The following is a 15,983-nucleotide window of genomic DNA, read 5'->3' as shown; positions in this document are numbered from 1 at the left end:
ATAATAATTCACACTAATAATTTAACAAATGTCACTCATAAATTTCCATGTTATTAATGACAATCTCACTCCTAAGGAAAAGTAACTCTATTTGACCATAACTTAATTTCATTTATGTCATTGTATATAATATGCGGAGTTACCTCAGTTATAGTAAGATGAATTGCCCTTTACAACGCTAATGGTATTTGGCCTGGTACTCCTGTGTTAGATAAATCTTTTTTTTAAATATTTAGGTTCAAGTTTCATGATTGTAACAACATGTGTAATTTTAAAGTAGAGATAGAGAGTTTGTAATTAAAAAAAATAAAGAAGTTTGGACATCACAAGTCACGTTGACACTATTGATTAATATCTCCCCCGACAAGGCAACAATTAGTTGGCATTATGAAAACCCTATTATCATCTGTTCTATACGTGAAAATAAGATACAGCATTATAAGTTAAACTTGTTAGATAAAATATAGATAAGTTGCTAGATAAATTCAACACCAACCTTTAAAATATTTTACTAAATTAACGTAAAAATATTTGTAGTGGTCAAGACTTTTGTTTAAAACATTTATAAAACCTAGAAAATAAACTGATTCCATTAATTTGAATTTCATAAGATTCTCTATTTTTTAGCTTTTATTAAAAGGGTACTTAATCACATTTCACACATCAATTGTTACAATACAAATACTTATAAAATGAACAAAATCTACAAAACCCAACTTATACTTATCTAGTCTTCCTCTTCGTCTGTGACGAATTTTCCAGTACCAGGATTCAAGGCAGCAACGAAGAAGAAAGCAACATTAAACAACACAAGTGGCTCAATCTCGCTTATCGGGAGTCCGGTCTCGATGTTTAGTTGTGCTAGGGCTCCTTTTCCGGTGATAATTTCTCCTATCAACGAGAAAGCGATACCCAATTGTGCCAGCCTTCCGACAAAGAGCTCGTTCGCCTTGGTGAACCCGAACAATGGACCTATAAACAAGACAAATGTATTAGGGCTTGACCATGCTCGATTCATATTTGATTCTTTATCTTCAATCACAACTCCCTCATCTAAAAGGTTTTATTGGAATTTGGAGTTTTGTGCATCTTATAAATCAGAAAGGGTAGCGGTGTAGCTTGTTGATCGCTTGCCTTTTATTTTGATGTAATCAAAATCTATAACTAAAACTAAACAATTACAAGAAAAAACAATTAGAAATTGATCACATAGAAAAGTTATGGGCTATCATATACTCACGCGTTAGGATCTAAGGCAAAATTGTTTTTATAAAAAGTGCTAAAACTTTATAATCCACTTTAGACCCGAAAAGAGTTGATCCGACCATGCGACAATCAAATAAACAACGCATACCTCCTTCGCTAAGACCCAATGCGGATCGGAAACCCTTCCCAGGAGGAATAACAGCCTTGTCAAGTCCGGTGGGTTGATCATCAACAAACCGACCGCGATCACCCAAAGCTCCAATGGCTCCAAGGAGTGTGAAGAGGATGAAGAACAGAAGAAGAGGCTCGGCTTCGTAAATTGGAATCCCGGTTTCCAAATTAAGTTGCGATAGAATTCCCTTTCCGGTTATTGCTTCTCCCAGCAATGAAGCCTGCATAACTCATATATACCAAGTTAATAATATGTATAACACTAGTTATTGTTAAACTATCAATGACCTTTAAAGAAAAAGGTATTAAGTGAATTCTTACAGCAAATCCAACCATAGCTACACGGCCAACAAAGAGCTCGTTTTGCTTCGTAAATCCGATCCCTCCTGATGTGCCAAAAATACCATCTTCAACATTTAGCTTTTGAGGGGGTGCCACGACCTGAGTATATATATTTTTTCATTCCATTAAAACGATTCGATCTAGTTCTAGAGGTGTGACAATAAAGCATAAATACAACCATATTGTCCAATCTACCTCTATCTATACTATTAAAGCAAAACAATTATTCACATGTCATTCAATTAGAGTAGCCAACTAGGATGCCAACTAATACTATTATCATTTATAAAATTACTAACAAAGCTACAAATTTAACTTTAAATGTTGTATTGAATGAGATTTTTATATATTTATGAATTATAAAATTTTATTTATCATTATTTATATCTTATGAATCTATAAGGTATGTTATTACGTATATTATTAAATTATCTTTTGTTATATTTTTTAACCACCTGTGTATTACATGGGCTATAATATCCTAGTAATCAATATAGTGAAAAGGTTTAAAACAGAGAAATAGATGCATATTTCATAAACTTTTATATGTCACTTCAATTGTAAATGCGATTATGTCGGTTTTTAATTCAAAGCTGGTTATCTATAGACTATTTATAAACTAAAATATTGGGTTTTGATCAAGTACAAATAAAATTAACGTGTTAATTGTAATAATCAAGTAGCGTAATTATATATAAAGGTAGAGCAATTATGTAATTACATTATAGAGTAATCATATAATTACTCTATAATGTATAATGTGTTATACTTCGTGAGAATCAAGTAGCGTAATTATATATAAAGTAGGACTCACACTCACCGAAACACCTCGGGGTGTGAGTGGTGAGTGATGAGAGGGCATCCCGTGAGTTGTTTAATAATTATTTAATAAGCTATTGGTCAAAAATAATTAATCTTAATTGTAAAAAATCACACTCACTAGCTATAAGACATGGTGAGTTAGTGACTTAAGTGTCTTTCCTACATACGTGGCCATATACATGGCGGTGCTCACCTCTTACCACTCACACTAAGTACCCAAAAACCAGAAAGTGACTTCATTAGGCTTGTATAGTGTCTAGAAGGTTAATAATGAATCATTATATTTAGTGACTAAAGTCTATAACAAACATGAACTATGAAATTACTAAAACAAACCTTCTTGACGGGAGCTTTTGTCTTGGGTTTAAAAAGAGCAACTGGGCTCGAAAATGTAGTAGACGTCCGAGACAAGTTTGGAAGAAGACCCGGAGGGAGTAAGAGGTGCGAGAAAGGTTTGGGTCTAAGCGATCGAAGCAACGGTTGGCCCGAAATGAAGGTGTTAGATGACAACAACATTGTTTGAGCCATCCTCTATTAATGCTCCTTCGATCTCCCTTAGAAAAGGTTATGTTATTTGTTATTTGAAATATTATGGGCTTGTTTTTCTTATGTTTATTTGGTTGAATAGAAAGAGATGAGATTGAGGATAGGGCACGATCACTTGTTAAGGCCAAATAGAAGACCACGTTTCTTTGTAATCTGCATTTACACTTGCCTCCCTTGCATTTTCTTGATCTTTATATATTGCATCCTTTTGGTTTTTGTTATTTGTAGATACAACCAGATGCTTTTTACATTTTTACCGTTGTCGTAATTGTAGAAATATTTTTGTCTAGTCGGATCAGGTCAGGTCACTGAAAATAACCGGAGCTTCCATAATGTATACTTCAGGGTCTTAATGCACATAATGCTAATCGCATAAACACTTAGTCACTCAATGCATGTTAAAAGTTTAAGACAACTTCAAAATACCATTATTCTAAAGCTTTTGGGCGTATTATGTCATCATTCAAAAATACGTTGCATCATTATTCAAAATATATACTTGGTGAGGTTTTATTTTTTAAAATATTGTGGTTGTGTGTTTTTTATAAAAAAAATATTCGATCTTTCTAGATTATCCGGTTTTAAGGTATGTGGCAAGGCCTTGTGATTTTCCACGTCCATATATTTAAATTGCATTGTATATGGTCAAAAGATCTACGTCAATTAAACTGGAATTTTTTTGTTGATATAAATAAATTATAAATACATATACATATAATAGATGATAGACAATAGTTCATCTACGAAAGGCAATGCTTTTTTTCTTGTTTTTTTTTTTTCTAAAACCTGTAGGAAAATAAATGAAAATGAATCACACTTGTTAAACATAAACTTGATATCCAAAATCAAGACAAAATAACTTATGGATGTTGTCACACCTCATTTTTCATCGACCTAACATGGCATTGGCAGAATAATATCGATCTTAATATATAGCAGAAAACAATTTTAATTATAACATTAATTATGTAATAAGGTTTCACTAATATTGATGTAGGAGCATCTTTTAATTTAAATTCTAATTTTTATTATCTTTTAATATTTTGTGTTTATCTTGTTTCCAAATTTATCTCATTTTATTTTAGTATAAGTTAAGGTTGAAGATTATGTATTATTCGGTTTTTGATTGAATTTTAATTAAAAGAGAACTTTGTTCTTGGAACCAATGGTTCAGTTATCGGTCTTTGATTTAAAGTGCCATTAGCCATTTGAATGCTTCCGTTCCGGCATCATTTGGTATCAAAGCTTTTGGTTCTCAAATGGCTCGACGTGAGGATGAATACTTGCTTGCTCGTAGATTCGCCGCCAGAGGCAACGACAGAAGTTTTTTCTATTCACGTGCTTATGGAGAAGGTCGACATACTATTCGCAGATTCGCCGCCCGAGGCAGCGATGGAGTCTATCCTGACCCATGGGATCTTGAAGAGATCAAACGACTCCGACAACGAGTCTGCGATATTGAAGAGATCAAACGACCTCGACAACGAGTCCGGGATCTTGAGAAGATCGAACGACTCCGAAAACGAGTTCGCGATCTCGAATTAAAACGGGAGATGCGCAAGGCGGAAACCGAGTCGAGCACCGTCGTCTGGGACGAAGGTGGTGACGTTGAGGAGCAACCGTTTAGCAATCACCCACCTCGGTTCTATGAACCAATCTATCATGAGTGTGTATCAGAAGAAGGTCCGAAGTTGGATGAAGACGGACCGAGGTTTGATGAAGATGAGGCTGATATTTATGAAGATGTGAAACAAGCTCTTTGCGGGGGTATTGATGGTGGTATGGTTAGTGTTGTTGATGTGGTTCCGAATAATGTTTCTATTAAAGAGGAGGGTTTTACAATAGTCGCTGGTGCCTCCATGGTTGTCCCTTTTATTGAATCCGGATTTCTATTGGTGAAACAAGATTTGACTAAAGATCCTATTATGGCGGGAACTCAAAAGGAAATAGTTTTGACGGTGGATAAAAGTATCTCGGTAGTTAAGGATAAGGATGGTGATCACTACATCCTATGCTTGAGGCACGTGAGGTTGAATTAAAAGTGCATGGTGTGCAATGGTTTTCAAAGGAAAATAAACTAAGTGTGGATCCAAAAGAAGACATGGATTCCATGTTTGTAAAAAAGCTGTCCAGTTTTAACAGAAAAGAAACTCCACAATATATTTCAAATGGTGGATCTCACAATATTGCTGACCCGGAACCATTAAATAAACTTCAAGAGTTGACTCTTGTTAGTTGGCCGTCGATTGTTAATGAGTCACAATTCTGCAATTCCTTCTATCAAGGTGGTACAGGTCCGAAATTGGGTGAGGTAACCGGTGAAGTCAAGGTATTTAGACTGGTCGTGATGATAATAACAAGTGGGAAACGGGTTGATGTTCTGTTTGACCCAGGCGGCTTTGTTTTGAAAGCGAAACTCGAGGACGAGTTTTTTCGAAGACGAGGAGTATGATGCAGAAGCATCTTTTAATTTAAATTCTGATTTTTATTATCTTTTAATATTTTGTGTTTATCTTGTTTCCAAGTTTATCTAATTTTATTTTAGTATAAATTAAGGTTGAAGATTATGTATTATTCGGTTTTTGATTGAATTTTAATTAAAAGAGAACTTTGTTCTTGAAACCAATGGTTCAGTTATCGGTCTTTGATTTAAAGTGCCATGAGCCATTTGAATGCTTCTGTTCTGGCATCAAATATACCGCTAGTAAGTTTTACATAAGTATAACCGTTGTATAGCAATAACTGTATGTAGGGATGAGCTTGGGATAGTACCGGTATCGACCCCAAAAATTTGAAATATTTGATATCGGTACTGGTATCGAAATGTTCGGTTCGGTACAAATACGGTACCGGCATTTCATGCAAAATTCGAGAAATACCGGTACCGTACCGATACCAAAAACTAAAAATTTGGTACTGATTCGTACCGACAGTACCAAATTGATACCAAGTCGGTACCAACGGAACCAAATCAGTACCGAAAATGCTTATCCCTAACTATACGTAAGTAATAGCATTTTCTTTAAATTGATATACAAATTCCAAAGATTTGATACAATTGCTAGAGATTCAAGTATATGTTTTCATAACCGGGCCGAACAACGACCCAAACGCCGTCTTGGGTCACAGACTGATCGGATCGGATTTAAAAACCGGTCACTATAATAATTGGTTTTAATTTTTACTAGAACAGTAAATATACGTTTACAAAAGAATATAAAAAACTAGCAGTCGTGGAAATATAACCTTTTTAACATAGAAATACAAAAATCTCTATATAGATAATAAAAATTGGTAATGGTAGTTAATATCAAAAATAGATTCAACGAATAAAAGTTATAAAGAAAATAAAAAAAGGGAGTAAACAGCCATATTTTCTGATTGCTTACCCAATTGCTAGTCATCAGGTGACGAAACTTGTATTTAATCATAGCGGTGAACTAAGTTATAGACCTAATACTTTATAGATGACCGTGCTTGATACCTATAAAAAGTTTTAGACAAAATAATAAAAAATTACCCTAGTAAGCGGAAAAACAATAGTGACTGGGATCACCCCTGATCCGCTCCGGCCTCTAACTGCCGGAACCGCCCGGTTTATTTCAAAACGGGTCAAATATGTGTTACGGGATCATTTTTAAATTTTTAACTATTAAAAAATCGTTTTTTGCCAAGTGTGGGGCCCAGGGGTAACCCCGAACGTATATAAGTCCTCCGCATCGTCTTCTTCCAATTACCGTCTTCGATTCCAAAATGGAAAAAAGCAACCTGCAAAAGAATCAATCGAAATTAGGGTTTAATGATCTGACGATGGAAACCCTACGTGATCGAGCGACTACAATGAAGGATTGTCTGGCCAGGAGTCAGACCATCACCGACAGCATGACCTCCATTCTCGGCTCCTTCGATCTCCGCCTCTCCGCCCTCGAAACCGCCATGCGACCGACGCAGATTAAAACGCATTCGATGCGGCAAGCGCATGAAAACATCGACAAAACGTTAAAGTTTGCCGATGCCGTTTTGATCCAATTCGATCTCGTCAAACAGGTAGCTTCATTAATTAATTACTTTATTAATCTTAATCAAAGATATATATGTGTTTAATTCATTACCGAATTATCTGAGTTTTGATAAAATACAAATGACTTTTATCACGAAAAATGTACACATAACTAGAGTAATTATTATTAACTATTTTATCTTTTATAACATAATTACTCTAGTTCAAAACTGTAATTACTCTAGTTATTTGTATATTTAGTAAATTCATTTTATTTGTACCGGATCTCATCCCATCGTATATTCATATGCATGCATGGATTAGGCTGAGGCTGAAATTATGAGAGGTCCTCATGAAGATCTAGAGAGTTATTTAGAAGCAGTTAATCAACTCAAACAAATCGTTAGGTTTTTCAGCACTAATAAAAACCTTAAAAGCAGCATTGGAGTCATTACACATTCCACTACTTTGCTTCAAAAGGCTTCTTTAATGCTTGAAGAAGAATTCAGACAACTTTTAACCTCTTGCAGGTAGACATCGAATAATAATAAGTTATGTGTTTGTTTATGTTAATAATAGTTATTTGATTAACGAGTTATGTGTTTATTTGTATTACAGTAAACCGGTGGAACCTGATAGGCTTTTGGACTGCTTGCCTGCGTCCCTCAGGCCATCGACTGCCGGAGAAGGTGGCAAGAAAAACCCTTCGGATCATAATAAAAGTGCGGAGAATGTTGTTTACCGCCCTCCGACACTTGTATCTTCTAAAGTTATAGCATTGTTACATGATCTAGCTCTACAAATGACTCAAACTGGCCAACAACAACAAGTATTTATTATTTATAGGTAGCACTTAATATCATGATCATTGAAGATGCTAGATTCTGAATCTTGCATCAGTTTTTCATAATGTGATTAATTTAGGGAAGCTCGGTCTGCGTGTATGGAGGGTAGTCTTAAGAAACTTGGAGTAGAAAAGCTTGGTAAAGATGATGTGCAAAAGATGCAATGGGAGGCTTTGGAGGCTAAAATTGGAAATTGGATTCATTTCGTTCGGATTGCTGTTAAGTTATTATTTGCTGCAGAAAGAAAAGTCTCTGATCAAGTTTTTGAAGGGATGGACTCATTTATGGATCAATGTTTTGCAGAAGCAACCGCAAGCGCCGTGTCTTTACTTTTAAGCTTTGGAGAAGCTATTGCCAAAAGCAAAAGATCGCCTGAAAAGTTATTTGTTCTTCTTGATATGTATGAAATTATGAAAGAAGTTCAACCAGAGGTACTAATTATACACACATTCCAGGATTTTAAGAACTCTTAACAACCGATCATTTTATTTATTCTTTCTAGTTTCTATATATTTAATGTTATATGTATTTTTATGATTACACGTCCGTAGGGCTGTTCAATCCGCTCGCGCTCGTCGCTCGCTCGCCGCTCGCTCGGATTTTGCTCGGAAAATGCTCGCTCGGTTTTTCGCTCGATTGTAAACGAGCCGCTCGGCTCGGTTCGATCTGTAAACGAACCAAGCACGAGCAAAGGCCTGCTCGGTTCGGTTCGGCTCGAATATTTTTAATTTATATATATATATATATATATATATATAAATACATATTTATATAGTATAACTTTCTTGTTATTTTTAAAAAAACGTTATTATTAATAAAGATTTTATTAATAAATATATATAAACATTTTTAAATAATATATATAAACATATATATTAAAAACCTAGACATCCAGACATCTAGTCCACCCCGATCCAGTCCGCCGCCCCTGCTGCTGTTACTCCAGACTCCGGCTGCTGTTACTCTTCCGCCACCATCACCATCCACTCAATCGCCGTCTGCACCACGACGGTTACGTTTCCGGACGGTAATAAGAAGAGCGTTACTCCGTTGAAGCTTGAATCGGAAGGAGCTGAGCAGGAAACGAATCCTGTTGTACTCTGGAAATTGAGGTGTTGGTTCCGAAAGAGTGTACAAGCAATTGAAAAGAAGGTGTTGGTTCCGAATGAGCGAGCCACCATGATGCTTGGAGTTTTAGATGTTTGTATGTTTTTTGAACGAAACAATTTTATATTTGTATTTGTTAAACTTGTTGTGTGTCTTTGAAATTTGAAAACGGTGGTGTTTAAGCTTGAAATAATTTTATTTAAATTACAGGTTGAAAATCGAGCAGAAAACGAGCAGAACCGAGCCGTTCGGTTTCAATTCGAGCCGAGTTCGAGCATCAATTTTCTGCTCGGTTTCTTAAATCCGAACCGAACCGAGCCGCTCGGTTTCAATTCGAGCCGAGTTCGAGCAGACGCTCGCTCGGTTCGGCTCGGTTCGTGAACAGCCCTACACGTCCGTAAATTTGTTATTACACATATATGTAAACTTGGGATTGCATATATGTAATCGCAAAGTTAAATATAGTAAATGACAAAACTACCCTCAAATGACATTATTTTATAGCATAAGTAGAATAGGAAAAAATGATTGGTTGTTTGAAGTTCTTGGAGTTCTGAATATATGAAAAAGATAATTGAAGTTAGGGATAGTTATCTAATATCACACTTTTCTCTATACTGATCGGGCTCGTTCACATTATGAATTCAGTTTGTAATTTACAGTTCAATACATTATATGCAAGCATTTCTGCTGCTGAATTGAGGGAATCTGTTTCTGCTCTGACCAAACGGTTAGCAGAGACGGCTCAAGAGACTTTTGTTGACTTCGAAGAAGCGGTTGATAAAGATGCTACCAAAACAGCCGTGCAAGATGGAACTGTGCATCCATTAACTAGTTATGTTATCAATTATGTCAAGTTCTTATTTGAGTAAGTTCTTATTCATCATTCTTGATAAATACAAGTAAAATGTAGCCATTAATGTTAACATGTTGACTTTTAAGGTTTGTTTAACACAGTTACCAGTCAACATTGAAGCAACTGTTTCTGGAGTTTGAAGAAATCGATCCAGATGCCCAGCTGGCGAAAATAACAACACGAATAATGCAGGCTTTGCAAAATAATTTAGATGGGAAATCTAAATATTATAAAGATCAGGCTTTGACTCAGATATTTATGATGAATAACATTCACTACATTGTTAGATCTGTGCGAAGGTAGCCTCATTTTGTTCAGATCATGCATTTTATTTCTTAAGCGAATAACACATTTTATTATTTCAGGTCTGAAGCTAAGGATATGCTAGGAGATGATTGGGTCCAAATCCACAGAAGGGTGGTGCAACAACATGCAAATCAGTATAAAAGAATTTCTTGGTCTAAGGTTTTTTACACTTCACTTTTCTTGATTTTTGGTTGATTAATAATCCTAACCGAACTATGCTAATTGTTGTTACTTTTGATTTTATCAGATACTACAATGCTTCACGATTCAGGGTGCACCCAGTGACGGGATCAGCACGACTGGGGTGTCTCGAGCCACGGTTAAAGAAAAGTTTAAGGCGTTTAATACTCAGTTTGAAGAATTACATCAACGACAATCTCAATGGACCGTTCCTGATAGTGAGTTACGCGAGTCACTGAGACTGGCTGTAGCCGAAGTCCTTTTACCTGCCTATAGAGCCTTCAGAAAACGGTTCGGGTATGTTTTATAAATGGTCCCTTTGGTTATAAATCGGTATTTTGGTTCTTTTACTTAAATAGAAAACTGACTGAGGTTAGTCTTAATTCAACCATAGACCTTAAAGTTTCAACTTTCAGAACATACTACCCAAAGGTTTGACTTGCTTTGAGTGTTACTCAATTTGTCATTATTATAGGGACCATTCTAGTAATTAACTCATTATTATATTAATGAAAAAGTTAGGTTAGTAATAAAATGACATAAATATTTAATTTTTTTTTTGAGACGCTGCTTTGACTGTTACTCAATTTGTCTGTCTATTTAGGCTTAAATATATTGTGCTTTTATCTAGTAACATGATCAAGTTTTGTAATTATGTAGACCTTTAATTGAGGGCGGTAAAAACCCGACAAAATACATTAGATTCACGCCAGAGGATCTTGAGAGAATGTTGGCGGAATTTTTCGAGGGCAAAGTAGCGCCAGAGCAAAAGCGTTTGATTTGATGAGAGCTTTTTTGTTGTTGAAATGAAAGTTTTTATATATTCTTTTTAGTTACAAGATGAGATGAATAAACCGGTGAATGGTGAATTTTCCATTCATTCTTATTGTTGAAATGCCAGGCTTTTTATATTCTTTCAAAGATTTATATTACAACTTTGTCTCATGCCTTAGATCCCTCTTGCTTAATTTCCTAGAACACTAGAAGTGCGAGTTTTTTTGTTGTGCCATCAAATATGAACCGAGTTGTTCTGTTTCGGGCCGAAATCTATTGGGCAATCTCTATGCCCAAGAAGGCCCAAACCGTTGCACATGGTCTCCTTTGCAAATTTTGTCACAAAAACTATTGATTGCAAACCTATAGCTAAATAAGCAACCAAATGAAGCCATCGTAATTTCGATCTCATTGCAACGAATGATTTTCATCGCATACAGACACAAGTTTAGTGACGGATTTGATACCCCACACCCGTCTCAAAAGACTCCTTTACGTGGTAGTGATATCTCCAGTTGTAATATACATTAACGTTATATCACTAAAGAGCGCGAGACATTACCGTGAAAGATTCTTAAAGATCAAAATGTACAATGGACAAGAAAGTATAAATATTTATAATTATACTTGTCTATAAAACTTGCCAATTTGTGAAATGTTGTGATTTGTCTGCGGATAACATTCAAATGGATGAATTTATAATTAATCAAAAGATCATATCAATAGGTAAATTTATCGCATCTCGTTTAAAGTATAAATATTTATCTATGAAAAAAGTTATGCTTCTGCAGTAACGAAATGAGACAAAGAATAAAAACATTATCATTGTAGAGAAGGAACTGATCTATTTGTTTCTCAATGTTCAATTATAAAAGAAGCATGACACTTCTGTTTACAAACGTGTCTACAATCTGATCAACTGAAAATACAATTGAATATCTATACTAAAACTGAAAAAATAACAAACTACAACAACCCGCAGGTGAAAAACACTTCTTTTAATAATAAAAAAAGTTGTTCTTTAATTCTTCTCCGACACTAATATCTGGTGTATTTTCTTACCATATGTAACTGTGTAAACAACTGAGAAAACATTTGCTTTTCCAAACCTTATGCTAATACTTAGTTCATGGGCAATAATATTGTTTAGGTAGTAAATAAAACAATTTTAAAAGATAATGGTCTAACTTGATCTTTTAGTTTTGTTTGGCGATAAATATGTATTTTGGAACAAATTTACTTTTAACTGAGTTATATAATTGGGCGTGATAAATGTAGCCCAAAATTCTAACCCAAAGTTTGATTAGTGGATAATTGGGTATACAGCTATTCACAACATATGAAACTAGCATAAAGCCCACGTAGCATGTTGTGCATTTGAGCTGGGCCAGGCTAGTCCCCACTCCCCAAGCATGCCAAATATTGGGTAACCTGTTGCCCGTTGGTAAAAGTCTATTATATTCATTTAGCCTAGCTATTGTTGATCTGTAAGTAATTACCAAGTAATTCTCGATGTGTAATTATATCCTTTTAACCTTTATTTATTTATTTATTTATTTTTATTTTTTTTTGTGATCGGTCACTAATTCATCGGATTTTTTTGTCAAACTGTGGTTGTCGGTAGTACTTATTTTTCTAGTATTGTTAGAATTTAGTTATCACTATCAATTAATTTTATAAGGTTAAATACATGTGACAATATTATTAAGAAAACAAAAACAGAAAAAACTTACAAGAAGCAAGCAACCCAAACGTACATTTGAGAAAAGAAAATTAAAACGAAACAGGATCTGGTAAAATACCTTTACAACGGGAAATTGATAAAATTAAACCGCACCATTTGTCCCAATCCAAAGTGAATGTTTACTCCTGTGTTTCACCCATAAGGAGATAGATTTGCTAGTTTTTAGTTTTGTATTGTGGTGAGATACGTCACGGTTTTCATATAATCTTTTTTCTTGACCCATCACTATCTTCAATGGTACGTGCTTATATATTACCTGACTTGCTTTCACTGCATGCACATGCTGATGCATGATGATGATTTGAAGATGATCTTACTAGCTACCTCTTCTTGGAATTTTGAAACATTAGTCTTTTGCTTTTACAGCGTAGCCCCACATGGCACACAGAAGCTATTTTGAACGAATGTTAACATCACTCTTCCCTACTTTTCATGCACTAAGTGCTTGTAAATATTATCTAAAATTTCTTAGTAAAATAGAAGGTTTATATATATATATAAAGATTATCATGGGTAGTACCATGTTAAACCTTCAAATATACAAAGATTATATATCAAGAGAAGAAATTTAAATTATAAACTAATATATATATATATATAAGAACATTGATTTTTTTTGGTTTTCTATTTTATTTAGGAGTCTAGTTAGTATTTGATTACTTTGACCGAACTCAATGAGTGAATTAGTAGAATAATATATACATAAATAAAGAGTTATTGCATTGTTAAAAACTTTTAACTAAAATCTTAAGGGTAAAAGGATAAAAGATTATTATTATTATTATTATTATTATTATTATTATTATTATTATTATTATAAAAGAGTTAAGCGGGACAAACCACAAACCAAAATTGTGAGCCTCTCCTAGACCCGTGAGCGACGGCTGTAAAAGTCGTCTAGTAATTCAGATATAATGTTCATATAATTATAAATGTATCTTCTGTCAATAAATCATTCAAAGGTTATCCAACAATAGCTTACAAGGGAAAAGATATCTAAAGAAGCACTTTAAGTACATATTTTGTCATTGTGTTTCTTTTATTGAAGTCTGAAAATATATTCTTAAGGCCTGATAATTCTGTGAATGTGGTTGTGGAAACTTTGTCTCCATATGAAGATCTTTCCCAGATGCCAACAATTCCTCTTTTATCTTCATTGGGTCCGCATTTTCTTTATTTCTTTTATAAGCTTTTTGTTCATTTTGAAGTTAATATGATACAATGATTGGAAAGAATAATCAAGTAGATGGAATGCTACTATATTACTAAATAGATTTTGCTTAAATGGTGATACCCTCGCTACAAATTAGACGATATTTAGCCGAAAACATGTGTAATGATTAATGTCTCTTAAATCATTACCACTTAAAGACATATATAGACTTTATTGTAGCAAAGCCAAAGCCCTTTCATACCCCTATAATGCCCCAAGTGGTGGTGGAAGGGCTTTATCTACCTTTATAATGCCCATTATGCATGATCTTAGAGAACCGAATATGTGATAGATTTCAAGAAGCTTAATTGTAGTTGTTGTGATTATGTTCTTGGTTACACTCTCCATGATTAAGCTATGTTCACTTCCATGGAAACAAGTTACCTTAAAAGTAGGTTAGGTTCAATCAATTTTTGTGGTCCAAATTAATAGAAAATTAGATAATACTCCAGGGGGTCATTTGACATATTCAAGACCCGAACCAAGGTGGTCAAGAAAATGATTTAAGATAAACACAAAATAGATTATAGCAATATTTATTTGTTTGCAATAATATAAAGGTAGACTGAATTTCAAACAAGTATAATTTCATGTTATATAAATTGAGAGTTGAGACTTGTAACATTCGCTACTTTTCAGACCCGAAAACCCGACCCATTTTGAAATTTTCGGTTTTGTTATATATATATATATATATATATATCAATTAATTTCGTTGCACGTATTCTATGTGACAATCGTCATTTTGTTATCTTTATTTGTATTCGTTAAACCGAACCGTTTCATCGTTACATTGTATTCGTGTTTAACGTTCATCATTAATATAATATTCACGATGATTTACGTTTATAGTTCGTTCGTTCGTTTACTTTTTCGTTTTATTTAAGTAGCGAAACTCCGAAGTTTAAAGTTTTTATTCAAACGATTTGCGAACTATATGGGTATAATATAATATATATATATATATATATATATATATATATATATATATATATATATATATATTATAACTTTTAATACATTTTTATAACTTATCAAAGTTCAAGGTCTAATATGAAACTATATTTTAAATTATGTTTTAAAGTAAATTGAAATTTGAGGGGCCAGAAGTGTAAATTAGTTTAAATAATAATAATAAAATATAAAAAGAAAAGCTTAGCCTTCCCTGTTGCATCGTTTTCACGATGAATTATTTCCGGCGACTCGCGGCTTTTGCGGCGATCATAATTCAAGCCTAAAACCTCGTTTTGACCAATAAATTCGTTATAACAACTTTGGAGCGTAATAAACAATCCGTAAACATCGTAAAAATTAACTGCAATTAACTTGTAAACCGTCGGAAAATCGGCCGAATGTAATTAACATCATAAATCAATATTCGTTTCAATTGGTATTATAAATAGTAGCCTAGCATCCAACTAAACTCGCACACCACCTCTAAACTCACTAACTCACTCTCTGGAATTGTTAATTTGTCCACTCAAGTCGTTTTTCCGGCGAGCCGTGTTCTTCGTTAAACCATAACCTTTTTAGGTAATTATATATATGATTTTGGGTAGTTTTTAACCATTAATCAAAACCCCTAAATCAATTTCTTCAAACTTGGTGAAAATTAGAGGATTACAATCTAGGGTTTATAGGAAGAAGATGATCTTGGTTATTAATACATATATCTATTTTAGTTCTGTCTTTAAACCAATTGAACAATCTAGTCTGGTGGTAAGCATGTTGAATCATAAAAGCCAGACCCGGGTTAATGCAGTTTTCTTGTTTTTTTTTTTAAAAAAAAAACCTTTTATTATTTAAATATCAAATAAATTATTTAAAAATCAAATGAAATCATTTTTATAAATTAAGTATAAAATATATTT

At 33.8% G+C, this 15,983-nt stretch overlaps 2 protein-coding genes across 2 annotated transcripts; one reads left to right on the top strand and one right to left on the bottom strand.

Moving 5' to 3' along the window:
* Positions 1 to 641: 641 nt before the first annotated feature.
* LOC143532202 (photosystem II 22 kDa protein, chloroplastic-like) lies at positions 642 to 3,174 on the bottom strand. The gene is made up of 4 exons (XM_077027319.1): positions 2,878 to 3,174; positions 1,699 to 1,818; positions 1,355 to 1,598; positions 642 to 972 (listed from the first exon to the last, which is right to left on the bottom strand). Exons 1-4 carry the CDS (start codon positions 3,067 to 3,069, stop codon positions 728 to 730), a joined length of 801 nt encoding a protein of 266 aa, XP_076883434.1. The 5' UTR covers positions 3,070 to 3,174; the 3' UTR covers positions 642 to 727.
* Positions 3,175 to 6,840: 3,666 nt separating this feature from the next.
* LOC143532170 (exocyst complex component EXO70A1-like) lies at positions 6,841 to 11,369 on the top strand. The gene is made up of 9 exons (XM_077027297.1): positions 6,841 to 7,134; positions 7,412 to 7,617; positions 7,706 to 7,933; positions 8,012 to 8,363; positions 9,702 to 9,907; positions 9,997 to 10,194; positions 10,261 to 10,360; positions 10,449 to 10,678; positions 11,042 to 11,369. The coding sequence occupies exons 1-9, from the start codon at positions 6,841 to 6,843 to the stop codon at positions 11,163 to 11,165; spliced, it is 1,938 nt and encodes a 645-aa protein (XP_076883412.1). The 3' UTR covers positions 11,166 to 11,369.
* The last annotated feature ends 4,614 nt before the right edge of the window (positions 11,370 to 15,983 follow it).

This window comes from Bidens hawaiensis, unplaced genomic scaffold (assembly GCF_021521415.1).
Source record: "Bidens hawaiensis isolate Kalapana, Puna unplaced genomic scaffold, B.hawaiensis_p1.1 tig00009385_1, whole genome shotgun sequence".
NCBI classification, from domain to species: Eukaryota; Viridiplantae; Streptophyta; class Magnoliopsida; order Asterales; family Asteraceae; genus Bidens; species Bidens hawaiensis.
The sequence above is the reverse complement of the archived record's forward strand: the minus strand, read 5'-3'. Positions and strand labels throughout refer to the sequence as shown.